Source organism: Tupaia chinensis, unplaced genomic scaffold (genome assembly GCF_000334495.1).
Source record: "Tupaia chinensis unplaced genomic scaffold, TupChi_1.0 Scaffold144455_1, whole genome shotgun sequence".
NCBI lineage: Eukaryota > Metazoa > Chordata > Mammalia > Scandentia > Tupaiidae > Tupaia > Tupaia belangeri.
The window spans coordinates 44,872-59,473 of NW_006204314.1; the positions used below are offsets into that span (position 1 = coordinate 44,872).

Sequence of the window (14,602 nt, forward strand, 5' to 3'; positions counted from 1 at the left end):
CAATTCAATCATCTCAAGTTGCCATCACCCAGAACTTGTGTTTGAGAGGCAAAAGGACCAATATGATCTAAGAAGGTGGTTTGTGAGAATTTCCCCACCCAGATGTCAGTATGGAACACAACTCTGACTGACATTTAAAAATATCCAGAGTAGAGAAAAGGTACATAGTCTCTCCAATCTGGCCTGTTCTGGGTCCAGCTCCCTGCAGGCCACTGCCCCCATCCCCCCAAGACTGGACTGACTGTCTTAACCTTCTAACATGAGGATGACAAAGAGTCCCTACTCACCTGAGGTTATACACCCTGGCTTTTTGGTAAAGTTTGAACAGAAAAAGGTCAGGTTATCACACACTTGTGTTATTCTCACAAATATCCTGAGGCCTTTCCACACAACCAGCTAAATACCCCAAATCCTATAGCTTTCAGGGTGTCTACTGGATAGTCAAGGGCTCAGCCAACTTCCAGCAGTGTCCACAGGCCTCCTCTAGACCAAGTGCAGGCTGATCAGGAACTCTGACAGGTGAAAAAGCTTGACTGGTGGGGGAGGGAGTCACCAGAAGGGAGCAAACTGAGAGTGAATGTGACCCCTTCCCCAAACACACCAAGAGTAAGTGGAACACACAGCCCAGGGACCCATTACCAACCACATGTGACCATTTTTCTACAGCCACAATGTTTACCACCCACTAATTACTGCAGGAGTGCGAGCTGAGGGAAGCAGGAATGCGAGCTGAGGGAAGCTGAAGGGCAACAGAGGCTTTGATAGGAGAACGGGTGGGCAGACCCATTGACCTCCATGGAGAGCAGAGACGAGGAAGAGTGGTGGGAGGAAGGCCAAGGCACCCACTCAGAACTACAACACAAACTGCCAAGAGACTCCCAGGAAGGTCTGGGGCCCAGGGACAGGGCCTGCAAGCAAGAGATGCAGGAACTGTTGATGATCTCCCCCACTGGGGCACAGCAACACCTGCACTTCATTAGCAGTCAAATAAATGTCTTTCCAGGCTTTTTACTGAGGAAAAAATAAAAGGCACTCAAACTGATTAAAGTTAAGAAGTTGTGACTTTCTGGTGTCAAAAGGCATAGGGCTGGGACCAGCAGTTGGCATAATGGCTATGTCGCTGGATTCCCACGTAGTCGATCACACCTAGAGTCCTTGACTTGGTGGTTTAAACTCACGCTGGGTGTGTGTGCGTGCATGCCCAAGATGCCAAGAGAATGGAGAAGGGATTGCGGCATGGCCATCCCCCCTGCGGGGTGATTTTTCGCCTTTTGTCTCTCTGTCTCTCTATCTGGCCAACACACGCACCCTATAACAAAAACCTCTAAAACAAACAAACAAAGGCACAGGGCTGAAGGAGTGACATCACTGCTGGGCCTGAAGAGGGGGAGAAGGCATCTGCCAGCCTGGCTTGGTGTTGCCCCTCAGGACCAATTCCTCACCCAAATCTAAAACCGCTCCCAAACAGACGAGGCTCCAGCAAGAGCCAGGCTGCAGGTCTCAAGAGCGACCATTCAACTGGCTTATGGCCACCCAGCTCCAAAAGGCCATCACTGTTGCCGCCAGCGGAGACATCCCGATCTTATAAACCCTCCTGGCAGGGCGCTCACCTGCGAGCAAGACCCACTGAGGTCAGCTGCCACCGCTGTGGTCCTCTTAATCTGGATCCACCACCTCTTCTCACTGTAGCCCAGAAAGGGATAAGTGCTGGGTCCACGAGAAAAGCTCAGCGTCAACAAGGCGTTGCCATGGCGCTGGCGGTGCTCGAAGTTCCAGGGTTGCTTGGGGGTTGGGGGCGTGGCCCTCCGTCATACTTGCGCGGGGAGGAGCCGGCCGCGCCTGTTCCCTACTGGCGACGCTGGCAGGTAGGACTCGTTGGTCGCCCAGTTCAGTACCTAGCCCCGCCCCGCTGGCTCCCATAGCTCTTTGCGCCCGGTCTAGTGCGCTGTGCCCACCAATCAGAGAGCGTGGGGCGTGGTCAGCGTGAAGGTGAGTCTGTGGGCGTGATCTGTGGCACCTCTCCGTGCGGGCTGGACTGGAGGACCGTGGAAGATTCGGGTTGCAGGATTCCTAAGCAGGCGAGCCACAGACCAGAGGATCGGGAGATGGGTCACTGGCTCAGGATGGAGTCCGGGTGGTGGCTGGCCTTCATGATTTGAAGGGACCGCGATCAGGCTGGGGGTTGGGGAAGGGTACCCGTGGGGCCTGCAACGCCACTTGAGGAGCAGGGCCGGTGTGCGGGAAGTGGGACGGGGAGCAATCCGAGGGGGACCTGGCGTCCACCACGACCACCACGCCAGTCTCGGCCCCCTCTCGCCGCTGCTCCTGCCATTGGACTGCCAGGCTGATTTTTAAGGGCGCCATCAACAGACTGAGTAACTCTCATGAGACCTCATTAACCTGATTTTTTTTTTTTTTCTGAAGAGGTTTTGCTATAGGGCGCATGCTCTCGCCAGACAGACAGAGAGAGACATTTTGTTTTGAGAGGCTTTTTATATAGGGTGGATGCGCTTGCCAGAAAGAGACTGAAAGCCAGAAATCACCTCCAGGATGGTCATGCTGAAATCCCTTCTATTCTGCTCTCAGGACTTGGGCATGCACACACACATGCCAATGCAATCAGAAAAGAGAATAAAATAAAAGGCGTTCAAATAGGGACAGTGTATCTTGCAGATGATATTATTACTTACAAGGAAACCTCAAAAGAATCCATGAAAAAAAACTCTTGGAAGTGATAAAGGAATACAATAATGTGGCTGGGTACAAAATCAATATTTAAAATCTATAGCATTTTTGTACACCAAAAATGAGCAACTGAAGTAGAGCTGAAAAAAGCAATCACATTTACAATAACCAGGAAAAGTTTAAGATACCTAGGAATAAACCTAACCAAAGAAGTCAAAGGCCTCTACAAGGAAACCTATGAAAATCTAAAAATAGAAACTGATAATGACACAAAACATGGAAGGACATCCTATGTTCCTGAATTGGAAGAATTAATATAATCATAATGTTGATTCTACCCAAATTAATCTACATTTTTAATGCAATCTGAATCAAATTACCAGAGATATTCTTCATGGATTTAGAAAAAAGAATTAAAGATTTGTCTAGAATCATAAAAGATTTGTATTGCCAAAACAATCCTGTCCAAGAAGAGTGGAGTAGGAGGAATCTCACTCCCTGACCTCAAAACATATTACAAAACTATGATAATAAAGAAAGAGTGATACTGGAACAAAAAGAGGCATATGGACCAATGGAACAGAACAGAGACCTCAGAAATAAACTCCTAAACCTACAGAAAATGATTTTCTACAATAGGCTCCAGTCAGTCCAGTGGGGAAAAGAAAACCTCTAGCAAATGGAACTGAAAAAACTGAGTATCCCCATGAAGAATAATGAAACTGGAAACCTATCTCTCACACTCAAAATGCATGAAAGATCTAAACCTAAGACTTCAAGCTATAAAACTACTGGTGAGAAACACAGGGAGAAAATCTCATAGACAGAGGAGTAGGAAATAACTTTTTATCTTTTGAGAATTTTTTTGTTATAGGGTCCATGGCTTGTGTGTGTGTGTGTGAGAGAGAGAGAGAGAGAGAGAAGGAGAAAATGAGAAATCAACGCCCAGGGGAATGAATGGTTACACTGCATTCCCTTCTCCTATGGGGACTTTGGGCACACACACACACATGCCTGGCATGTTTTTTTTTTTTTTTTTAAGGAATTCCCAGGATTTATTTAGTTTTGAGGTTGAAAGCAAAGCATACAAATATTTCCTTCCTTGAGTTCATCTCAAAACAATATGCACATCAAATAATACATTCTAAAGCAAAATTAAACCACCAATTCTCTGAGGATAGCATTTATACACATTTTGGCCTGGAGTAAATAAGTTTTTCCATAAATATCAGATTTTAGTGCTGCATGACCCATATGGCTAAAAATAGAACAAATCAGAAACAATTTCACTAAAAGTTCAAGGAAAAAAATGAACACTGGCTGGCTAATGAACTCTACATGTGATGATAATTACTGACAGCTTTCAAGTTTATATTCAAAATATAACCCCAAGAAGGCCAGATTTATTTATTCTACATATAAAACAGCTCAAAATATTGGGACCAGCAGTTAGCATAATGTCTATGTCTCTGAACTCGCATGTAGCTAACCACAGTTTGAGTCCCTTACCCGGTGGTTTAAAATCATGCTGGGTCAGCACCAAAATCCTGAGAGGAGAATGGAGGAGGAGGGATTGCGGCCTGGCCATTCCCCCTGGTGGGTGATTTGTGGCTTTCTGTCTCTTTGTCTCTCTCTGTCTTTCTGGCGAGCGCATGTGCCCTATAGCAAAAATCTCTCCACAAAAAAAAAAAAAAAAAGGCAGCTCAAAATATTAAGAGGCATTATGTGTTTAGATTATAATGTGATTGTATACAAAGTTTACTTAAGAGGAAAATTATAGAAAAATACTTCAGAAAATTTGCCAAAGAAGTTGTAGATTCTGACAATCCACATCACCTTAGATTTGTAAGTGTTGTTTCATGATTCAAACAAATGGTATTAACGAGTTATTCAACACACTTAACTACTTTAACTTCACATGAAAACCAAATAAAAATTATACCTGCATTATTTACTTCTACATTTTTGTCTGATTGTATCCGTCTGATGAGCTACACATCCAATTACAAGAGATATCTTCTGAGAGGCGCAAGAGTTGTTCTTTCATAAATGCCCTTTAAGGATAGTGAGACCAACATTTTTATATGCATTCATGTGCATGTATATGTACTTTAAAAAGCAAAGCGTAATCTCTTCACCCATTGTTAACTTCATAATAAGAATGTGGGCCACCAGACATTGGTGGAGCACCAGAAGGTCCAGAAGGCACTTGAAAAGGATTATGGGAGGAAGACAGAGTCCTGGTGTGGCATATGATCCTGCAGGGGCAGGATATGATGCCGGTCACCTCCAGGCTCCCAGTGGAACAGTGCCCCATGAAACAGATGGTGCTTCCCCTGGTGCTTAGGGAGGAAGAGGAGCAGGATATGGCCCTAGAGATGGATACAGCATATTAGGGTTAGGATACTGCCCTCCCATTCCTGGTGCCCAAGGTTCAGAAGACATGGACCTAAAGGACCAGGTGCTGCTGGATCTGTGGGTGCACCATATGGTCGAGGGAGCTCTAGAAAGGGCATATTTTGTGTAGGATATGGACCTACAGGGCCAGGGCCTGGCATAGCTGGGGCTTGATAAGGACCACCAGGTGGGGGATATGATGATCCAGAGGAGGAGAGGGCACTGGGAGTCCCGGAAGTGGTCCAGTGGGAGGCACAGATGAATACATTCCTGTTGGTGCTGGTCCAAAAGGCACACTGGAGGGTGTTGCACTTGGTGGGAGTCCAAATGGCACAGAAGGTGGAGCACTTGGGTTATTCCAAGGGTTGGAACCTGGCCAGCCTTGAGGAGGTTGGCCAGGTTTTGTATTGCTCACAGCAGAGGTTTCGGCAGCAGAATGTTCTGGTAATGTGTCTGCTAATGAAAACTCATCAAACATTTTTCCAGCAAAATCTGAGCCCACAGCAGGGTCTACAGGTAGTGATGGGACCAAAGGAACTGGGTGCTGAAGAGCTCCACACAGGCTGACTCGTCTGGCATGTGTTTTAAGCCACCGGATCTGGGACTTGGACCTCAGTTGACTATGTTGGAGTCCAGCAACATAACCATTATGCCATCTGCTGATCATAAGATTTATTAAGGTCCCCAAACCACATGCAATAATCCCAAGAACAGACAAGTGGGATTACATCAGATTAAAAGGCTTCTTCACAGCAAAAGAAGCAATAATTAGGGTGAATCTACAATCCTCCAAATTGGAGAGTAAATTTGCAATCTGTGCCTCAGATACAGGACTGATAACCAGAATATACAGGTAACTCAAGTGGCTTACCCTCTCCCAAAGAAAAAATGATCTACCCAATTAAAAGATGGACAAATAAAATGAACAGATTACTTCCTAAGGAAGACATATGAATGACCAAAAGACAAATAAAAAATATATGTAACATCTATTATCACGAGGGAGATGCAAATTGAAACCACGTTGAAATTCCACCTAACATGAGTCAGAATGATTAAGATTTAAAAAGTAAGGAATGGTAAGTGCTGGTAAAACTGGTGAAAAGGGAAATCTACACTGGTGGAAATGTAAATCATTACTGTCACTGTGGAGAAAAATATGGAGTTTTCTCAAAGACCTACAAATATAGCTACCGTATGATCCACTCTTGGGTATCTATTCAAAAAATAGGAAAATGATCACTCAGAAAAACTCTTGGACATCCATGTTTACTGCTGCATTACTCACAAGTTCTAAGACATGGAACCAACCCAAATGTGCACAAACAGATGAGTTGATTGAAAAAAAAAATAAGGAACATATACATTGCACAATACTGCCCAGTCATATAAAACAATAAAACCCTGACATTTTATAAAAATTGGATGACTATGGGAGACTTACTGCTAAACGAAGCAAGCTACACTATGAAAGGAAGGCATTGTATGTCCCCACTCAATATATACTGAATGTCTGCATTCTATGGCTGAAACTGAAATATTGGAAGGTATAAAAGCTTAGAGAGCAATGATGATGCTGGTGACAGTGCATAAGCAGGGATGGAAATGGTGAAAAGTAAGAAGGAAAAATCAAGGGGAAGAAGAAAGAACCAATACATTTAAGGGACACAAAATGGAAACAAATCTGTAGATTATAATCTCTATGGTAATATCTTTGGCTGAACCAATACACAGTGTATTTATAATGGGAAATGTCATTTGATATGCTGTAATGATACACAGTAATTCAATGTTAAAAAAATTGAAATTAAAAAATTATCTTTATGTAAAGATGAATAGATCCCATAGGGGAAATAAACATGTAAAAATACATTACAACTGTGTACCTATTAAGTACCAATTGCTTTTAAAATTATTTATATTTTTACAATGGAGAGATTGGAATTATATTGAGTTAGCTCACTGCAATTCTCTGCCAGTCATGTAGCCAGTCAGGCTCTGAATACATCAACCAAGCTCAGGTAGATTCTGGAGGCAAGGCTTTCAGAATTGTGCAGCAGTGCCTATAGTACCTGTACCACTGAGAATGGATGAGGTGGCTACTGTCAATGATTTTAAAAAGATAAATTATGTAATTATATTATGCAAAAAGACTTTTTACATACTCCATATTTGCTTAAAAATACATTTTCTACTAACAAAAATATTGAGACCATCAAAATTGGAATCATAGCAAGCCAAAATTTTTGAGATGCTGCAGAACTTTGTTATAGAGATATTTAAGTGTTTTGCAGGTTTTTAAAAAATGATAAAATATATCAAATCAATATTACTTAACACATTATGGAATTAAAAGGGACAAAGTAAACTAAAAACAAATACAACAAAGATAATAAGATTAGAATGAATATAACTAAAAGATACAAAACCCACAAAGAACATTAATGTAACCATTAGCTGATTCTTTAACAAGATCAACAAACAAATAAAACTTTAAATAGGACCCTAGAAAACAGAGAAGACACAAATTGATATATCAGATACAGAAGTAAAATATTAATTACTGACCATAACAAAGTAAAACGATTGTAGGAGAACACAATGACTAATAAGTAAAGAATAACAGAAATAATTTAGCAATTAATCAATATCCAGTGTCTGAAATAGTCATTAATGTGAAATAGCATTCCTGTTTGCAGTGTTAAAATGGGTCAAGATTAATTTCATGTAATTAGTGTTTTAAAAAGAAAGTGAATATTAAAAGGTAAATAATTTTCAACTACTTAATAGCATTAGAATATAGAACCAAGATTTTTTTTTGGCTCAAAATTCTAAAAATATGATACAGACTTATGTAATAAAACCTTGGGATGCCTGTTTCCTCTAGAACCTCCTTTGATTTTTAAAACTTTTAGGCAGTTTTTATCAGGTCTTATCAGAATAATGTATGGTAGATCCTGGATGCAAGGCTTTCAAAATTGTGCAGCAGTGCCTATAGTACCTGTACCACTGAGAATGGATGAAGTGACTACTGTCAATGATTTTTAAAAGATAATTTATGTAATTATATTAAACAAAAAGGCTTTTTACATACTCTGTATTTTCTTACTTTACATTTTCTACTAACAAAAATATTGAGACAATCAAAATTGGAATCATAGCAAGCCAAAATTTTGGAGATGCTGCAGAACTTTGTTATAGAGATATTTAAGTGTTTTGCAGGTTTTTAAAAAATGATAAAATATATCAAATCAATATTACTTAACACATTATGGAATTAAAAGGGACAAAGTAAACTAAAAACAAATACAACAAAGATAATAAGATTAGAATGAATATAACTAAAAGATACAAAACCCACAAAGAACATTAATGTAACCATTAGCTGATTCTTTAACAAGATCAACAAACAAATAAAACTTTAAATAGGACCCTAGAAAACAGAGAAGACACAAATTGATATATCAGATACAGAAGTAAAATATTAATTACTGACCATAACAAAGTAAAACGATTGTAGGAGAACACAATGACTAATAAGTAATGAATAACAGATAAAATTTAGCAGTTAATCAATATCCTTAGTGTCTGAAATAGTCATTAATATAAAATTGCATTCTTATTTGCAGTGCTAAAATTAATTTCATGTAATTACTGTTTTAAAAAGAAAAAGAAAGTGAATATTAAAATGTAAATAATTTTCAACTACTTAATAGCATTAGACTATAGAACCAATATGCTTTTTTTGGTTCAAAATTCTAAAAATATTATACAGACTTATGTAATAAAACCTTGGGATGCCTGTTTCTTCTAGAACCTCCTTTGTTTTTTAAACCTTTCAAACAGTTTTTATCAGGTCTTATTAGGATAATGTAGCACTTAGGGGCAAAGATGCAGCACAGGAGCCCTGCACTAGAGGACAAGATGGAGAAAACCTCCACAGCCACCATGAACTTCCCCTTGGTGCTCTGGTAAACAGGGAGGAAGGTGACCCAGACACTGCAGAACACCAGCATGCTGAATGTGAGGAACTTGGCTTCATTGAATGTGTCAGGCAGATTCCTGGCCAGGAAAGCCAAAGTGAAACTCCCTAGAGCCAATAAGCCTAGGTATCCCAAGACACAGTAAAAGGCAATTAATGAGCCCTTGTTACACATGATGATGAGGTTTCTGGGCTCAGAGTGTGAATCTGTGTCAACAAAAGGAGGAGAAGTTCCCAGCCAGATGCCACAGATTATGAGTTGAATCAGGAAGCAGATGGGAATGACAGAGTTAGAAGCCCCTGATAGCAGCAAGTACCTCATTGTTCTTCCAGGCTTCATGACCTTGAATGCCAGAACCACGATAATGGTTTTGGCCAGAACAGTGGAAACTGCCACAGTAAATACAAGTCCAAATGTGACTTGTTGGAGGATACAGGTGACTGTGTTAGGATGTCCAATGAAGAGCAAGGAGCAGAGAAAGCATAGGAGGAGGGAGATGAGCAGGATGAAACTGAGAGTCTGGTTATTGGCCTTGACTATGGGAGTGTCTCTGTGTTTTACAAAGACCCCCAAAACCACAGCTGTTACCACGGTAAACCACAATGCAGTGCAGGTCATGGACAACCCCAAAGCATCCTTGAAATCCAAGTAAGTCACAGGCTTGGGAAGGCAGTGAGTTCTCTCATCATTTGGGTACTCTTGAGCTGCACACTGGAAACAGTGTTCTGCATCTGGTGAAAAAACCAAGACCCAGTATTCCCGTTTAGCATTTTTAAAAAAATCATTGTCATGTTGAAATAAATGAATACCTTTATGTTATTTTGACTATAGACCCTTTGATGTAAAGCCAAAAATCACCAAATTAAGGATCTACATTAATGACCTCAGAAGAATTTTTTCAGCTTAGGTAAAACAAACCTATTAAACTGTAACTCAGCATTTAAGAATCTTGGAGGATCCATCTTGTGGTTCAACCATGTAATCAAGGATGTAGATTTAATCTATATCTGTCCCATGTAAATATGGAAAGCAGTTTGTTGAATTAAAACATTTGGATTTTGAATGAAGTTCCATTGCTTGTATATATTTGTCTTTTTTTTTTTTTTGAGAAACTGGTAGAAGAATGATGTGTAATTTTTGAAATTTTCATCTTTTTACACCTGAATGCAAGATTTTCTCATCCTTTTTGTATGTGGTAGGTAATAAATATTTTTACCATTGTACATTATAAAGTCTTTGCTGCAACTACTCACCTCTACTGTTAGATCGTAGTAGAGTAGTGATGAAAATTAATGTGCATGTCTATGTTTCAATTAAATTTTCCTGGGACCAGCAGTTAACGTAATGGCTATGTCGCTGAACTCCCATGTAGTTGATCGCGGTTTGAGTCCCCGACCTTGTGCCTTAAACTCACACTGGGCGTTATGTGGGTGCGTGCCCAAGATCCCAAGAGGAGAATGGAGGAGATGGGACTGCAGCATGGCCATCCCCCCTGGGGGGCTGACTTCTTGCTTCCTGTCTCTCTGTCTCTCTAGCAAGCACACATGCCCTGTAGCAAACACCTTTCAAAAAAAATTATTTACAAAAGTAGATGGTTGCTTCATTTTACAAGTTATGTGACCTATATTGTTGAATGTATAAAAGAAATTAAAATAAATTGAAAAGAAGAACGAGATTATAGTTTTTCTATTTTTTTTTTTTGAGAGGTTTTTGCTATGGGGCACATGCACTCACCAGAAAGACAGAGAGACAGAGAGCAAGAAATCACATCCCACCAGCAAGGGGATGGCCATGCCTCAATCCCTTCTCCATTTTCCTCTTGGGATCTTGGGCATGCACATACACATGCCTGGTGTGCGGTTAAGCCACTGGGGCCAGGACTCGAAATGTGGTCGACTACATGGAAGTCCAGCAACATAGCCATTATGCCAACTGCTGGTCCTGCTACTTCTTTCTTAAGATACTAGTTTTTTAGGTAATTCTGATGTAATAATATCATTTTATTAAAAAGATAAAAAGTGATAGTCTATTACATTATTTTCTGGAATTGTTCATATCTATTTATAGATGTTCCTGACTTCTGTTTCAGAGAAAGGCTTGGGACACACAACATGGGTAAATTTTTAGTTTAGATCAAACATCTCATATTTTTAAATTTTTATTTCTTGTTTTATGCATTTATTAGGTGTTGCAAATATTTCATAGGAGATAAGGAATATTTTTCTTGGCTCATTATTACATGAAGTAGTCTGATCTTACTAATAACTAAAACCAAAATTATTTATGGCTGAGTAGTATTCTGAATGGAAATTCATTTTGTATGCTTTAATGGCATACAGAATGCAAAAGAAACAAAAGAAAAAAAAGATTTACAATGTTACAATGACTGGACCTGCACAAGACTAAGGGAAAATTCAAATTATTTTAACATTTATTTTTATATTTTAGTAAAAGGAATAGTTTAATAAATATTTTCACAACTCATATCTAATAATACACACTTTTATTTCAGTATATAATTTTTAAATTTATACTTTTTATAATAGCTTTTTTATATGTATATTTTGAAATTTATTGAAATATTGCGTGTTCAGTTTTCGTGTGTGTGTTCAGTTTTTAAATATATGTATTGTCCTTACTGTAATATTTGAAAGTGTAGCATTCTGATATTAGTTAATTTTGTGTACTTAATACATTGCACAATCTTTGGAGCATGACTGAAAAGTTATAATATTTTATAATAATTTATCTGTACTTGCTTGTGTTTATCATGTGGGCATATTCTGTGCTATTTGAAAGCACCAACGGCTAGCCTTGATGATTCTACAATTTTCTGTGTAGTGGTTAGTATGTTCTTGTATGATATCTAAGATCTACAGTGTCTTACCCAGCAATGGATTACAAAGAAGGTTGTCCATTGAAATCAATTTCAGAGTTGAGACTGATAGGATAAACACATTCAGAAAAGAGCTGATGCATGATGGAAGGCACTGGATTCCCACATGGCTGACTGCAGTTTGAGTCTCAGACTAGGTGGCTTGAGATTCATGCCAACATGTGTGTGCATGTCCAAAATCCCAAGAGAAGAATTAAAAAGGGAATGTAGCATGGTCATCCCCCTCCCCCTAGTGGTGATTTCTCACTCACTTTCTATCTCTCTCTTTTTTTTTTTTTTTTTGAGAGAGGTTTTTTTCGCTATAGGGCGCGTGCACTCGCCAGACAGAGAGAGACATAGAGACAGAAAGCAAGAAATCCCCCCCCAGAGGGGATGGTCACGCCGCAATCCTTTCTCCTCCATTCTCCTCTTGGGATCTTGGGCATGCACGCACACGCGCCCTGCGTGAGTTCTAAGCCACTGGGTCTGGGATGCGAACCACAGTCGGCTACGTGGGAATCCAGCGACATAGCCATTACGCTAACTGCTGGTTCCCTCTTTCTATCTCTTTCTGTATCTCTGGCGAGTGCACACACCCACATCCTATAGCAATAATTTCTCCCTAAAAGAATAAATGAATTAAAGGGAACCAGCAGTTAGTGTAATGGCTATGTTGCTGGACTCCCACATAGTAGACCACGGTTCGCATCCTGGACCCAGTGGCATAAAACTCACGCCGGGCGTGTGTGCGTGCATGCTCAAGATCCCGAGAGGAGAATGGAGGAGAAGGAATTGCGGCATGACCATCCCCCCTGGGGAGTGATTTCTTGCTTTCTGTCTCTCTGTCTGGCTGGTGAATGCATGCGCCCTATGGCAAAAACCTCTCCAAAAATAAAATTAAAAAAAGAATAAGTGAATTAAAATAAATATATTAAAACAGTAAGTAAACATGTGAATTAAGAATAATGGTGCTCAATAGTTTATTTACAACATCATTGGTTTCTTTTCATTGAGAAATTGTTACAGAATAGATTTTTCATAAGGTACATTCATATTTTATACCTGTTAGATTTGAAATGTCCCTCTCAGTGCAAGAAACACAAATGAAGCAGCAAGCAGGTCTTCCTTCTTGGGGAATTTTCTGAAATCCTGGACTACAGCTATGGCTACACAGAGATTCAGGAGTCTGAGTGGAAAAAAGAATCACTAGTCATAATTACATACATGATCAGTTATTTTAAAAAGATGTCAACATTTATCTGCATCTCTAAGAAACCTCCATCACTTAGTGAATTTTCTTTACTATCCTCCCAATTTCCATCATGTTGGTATTACCTAGACTTGTTTTTTGCTAAATTTCATGTGCACTTGATGGAAAGAGGTAGAGAGAGGAGGAAACAGCCTCCATAGAGATTGGTCATGTCAGTTGTTTCTTTATCTCTCCCTCCTTTAGGGATTTTGGGCATTGCACACACGTGTGCTCAACATGTTTCTGAAGTTTCTAGGTTTGTGATTTGAATTACACCGAGTTATGTGAAATCCATCCATCTTATTCACCAGTCCATAAGGTCAGCTGATATCACCTAGAATTTTAATTAGGCCTTACTATGATGAACCTTTCTCTTAATTTATAAACTGTTTACCAAATATTACCAAGGTACCTACTTAGTTTATTTTACATATGACAAAATATTGCTGAGATTATTCTCTTCTTTAATTTAACCACTTCATACAAAACCATTTCAATGCAGATTTCTACACTGAGAAAATTCTGAGAGGTTGTGTTTCTGAGTATACTAAGTATAATATCATATGCTTTCATATCTGGTTAGGTAGAAATTTTTAGGTCCTAGACATAAAATCAAATTATATGGTATGTAGATACAATATCAAAAGTTTGCTACTTGACACTTATGTGCCAACAAATAAATGATAAGAATGTGTTATGAATTATGGATGTGGTTAATTCACTTCTGGGATTCTGAGTTCAGGTGAAACATTGCTTTCAGACATTAACAACAAAATATATGTGCAATGCATGTTTGTTAGATAGACCTCTGCCTAGAATAATTTCCCAAAATTAGAGCCAATGCTCTGGAATGCTTAGTTCAACAGTCGTGGAAGACTGAATGTTATGCAAAATGGCAGAAGAAAATGTAAATGGTATCTACCAAAAGATGAACAATATTTCAATCTATCATATACTTGTGTTTACAGCATAGCAAAATATAAAAGGAGTCTGTCCACAAATGACAAGTTGTTTCTGAATACATAAGACATTTTGGTCAATAATGAATCACATATAAGTTACTGGTCCCATAAGGTAAGAGATTACATAGATTCTCTGTATACCAGGGATATTATCTAAACTTGTGTAAATTCAATCTATGATTGCAGAATGATAAAATTGCTTAAAAATATATTTCTCAGAGCACACTTTTCTCATTGCAATGTTTACCTGCATATAAATATTTATCAGCTTGGTGATTATATTCCTTGGGCTGCTGCTTGAATAAAAATATGACTATTAGAAAACAACAGTTTATTGGAGTCTACAAATGGCATGGAAATTAAGACAGATGGATTCATTGTGGCCAACTGAGTAGTGTGGTTCTCAAACCAGGCAGCTTGGAAAACATGCTGAGTGTGTGTGTGTGTGTGT

The 14,602-nt window shown here is 39.4% G+C and overlaps 1 protein-coding gene and 1 pseudogene across 1 annotated transcript in view; both read right to left on the reverse strand.

The window, feature by feature from the left end:
* Positions 1-4,819: 4,819 nt before the first annotated feature.
* On the reverse strand, positions 4,820-5,560 carry LOC102470423 (MAPK-interacting and spindle-stabilizing protein-like; annotated as a pseudogene).
* Positions 5,561-8,849: 3,289 nt separating this feature from the next.
* LOC102470846 (vomeronasal type-2 receptor 116) overlaps positions 8,850-14,602 on the reverse strand; it is a 23,576-nt gene continuing 17,823 nt past the window's right edge. The window contains exons 4-6 of the mRNA XM_027767686.1: positions 14,399-14,447; positions 13,003-13,146; positions 8,850-9,796 (exon numbers count right to left, since the gene is read on the reverse strand). Coding sequence (XP_027623487.1) covers positions 8,850-9,796; positions 13,003-13,146; positions 14,399-14,447 — 1,140 coding nt within the window. The remainder of the gene's footprint in view (positions 9,797-13,002; positions 13,147-14,398; positions 14,448-14,602) is intronic.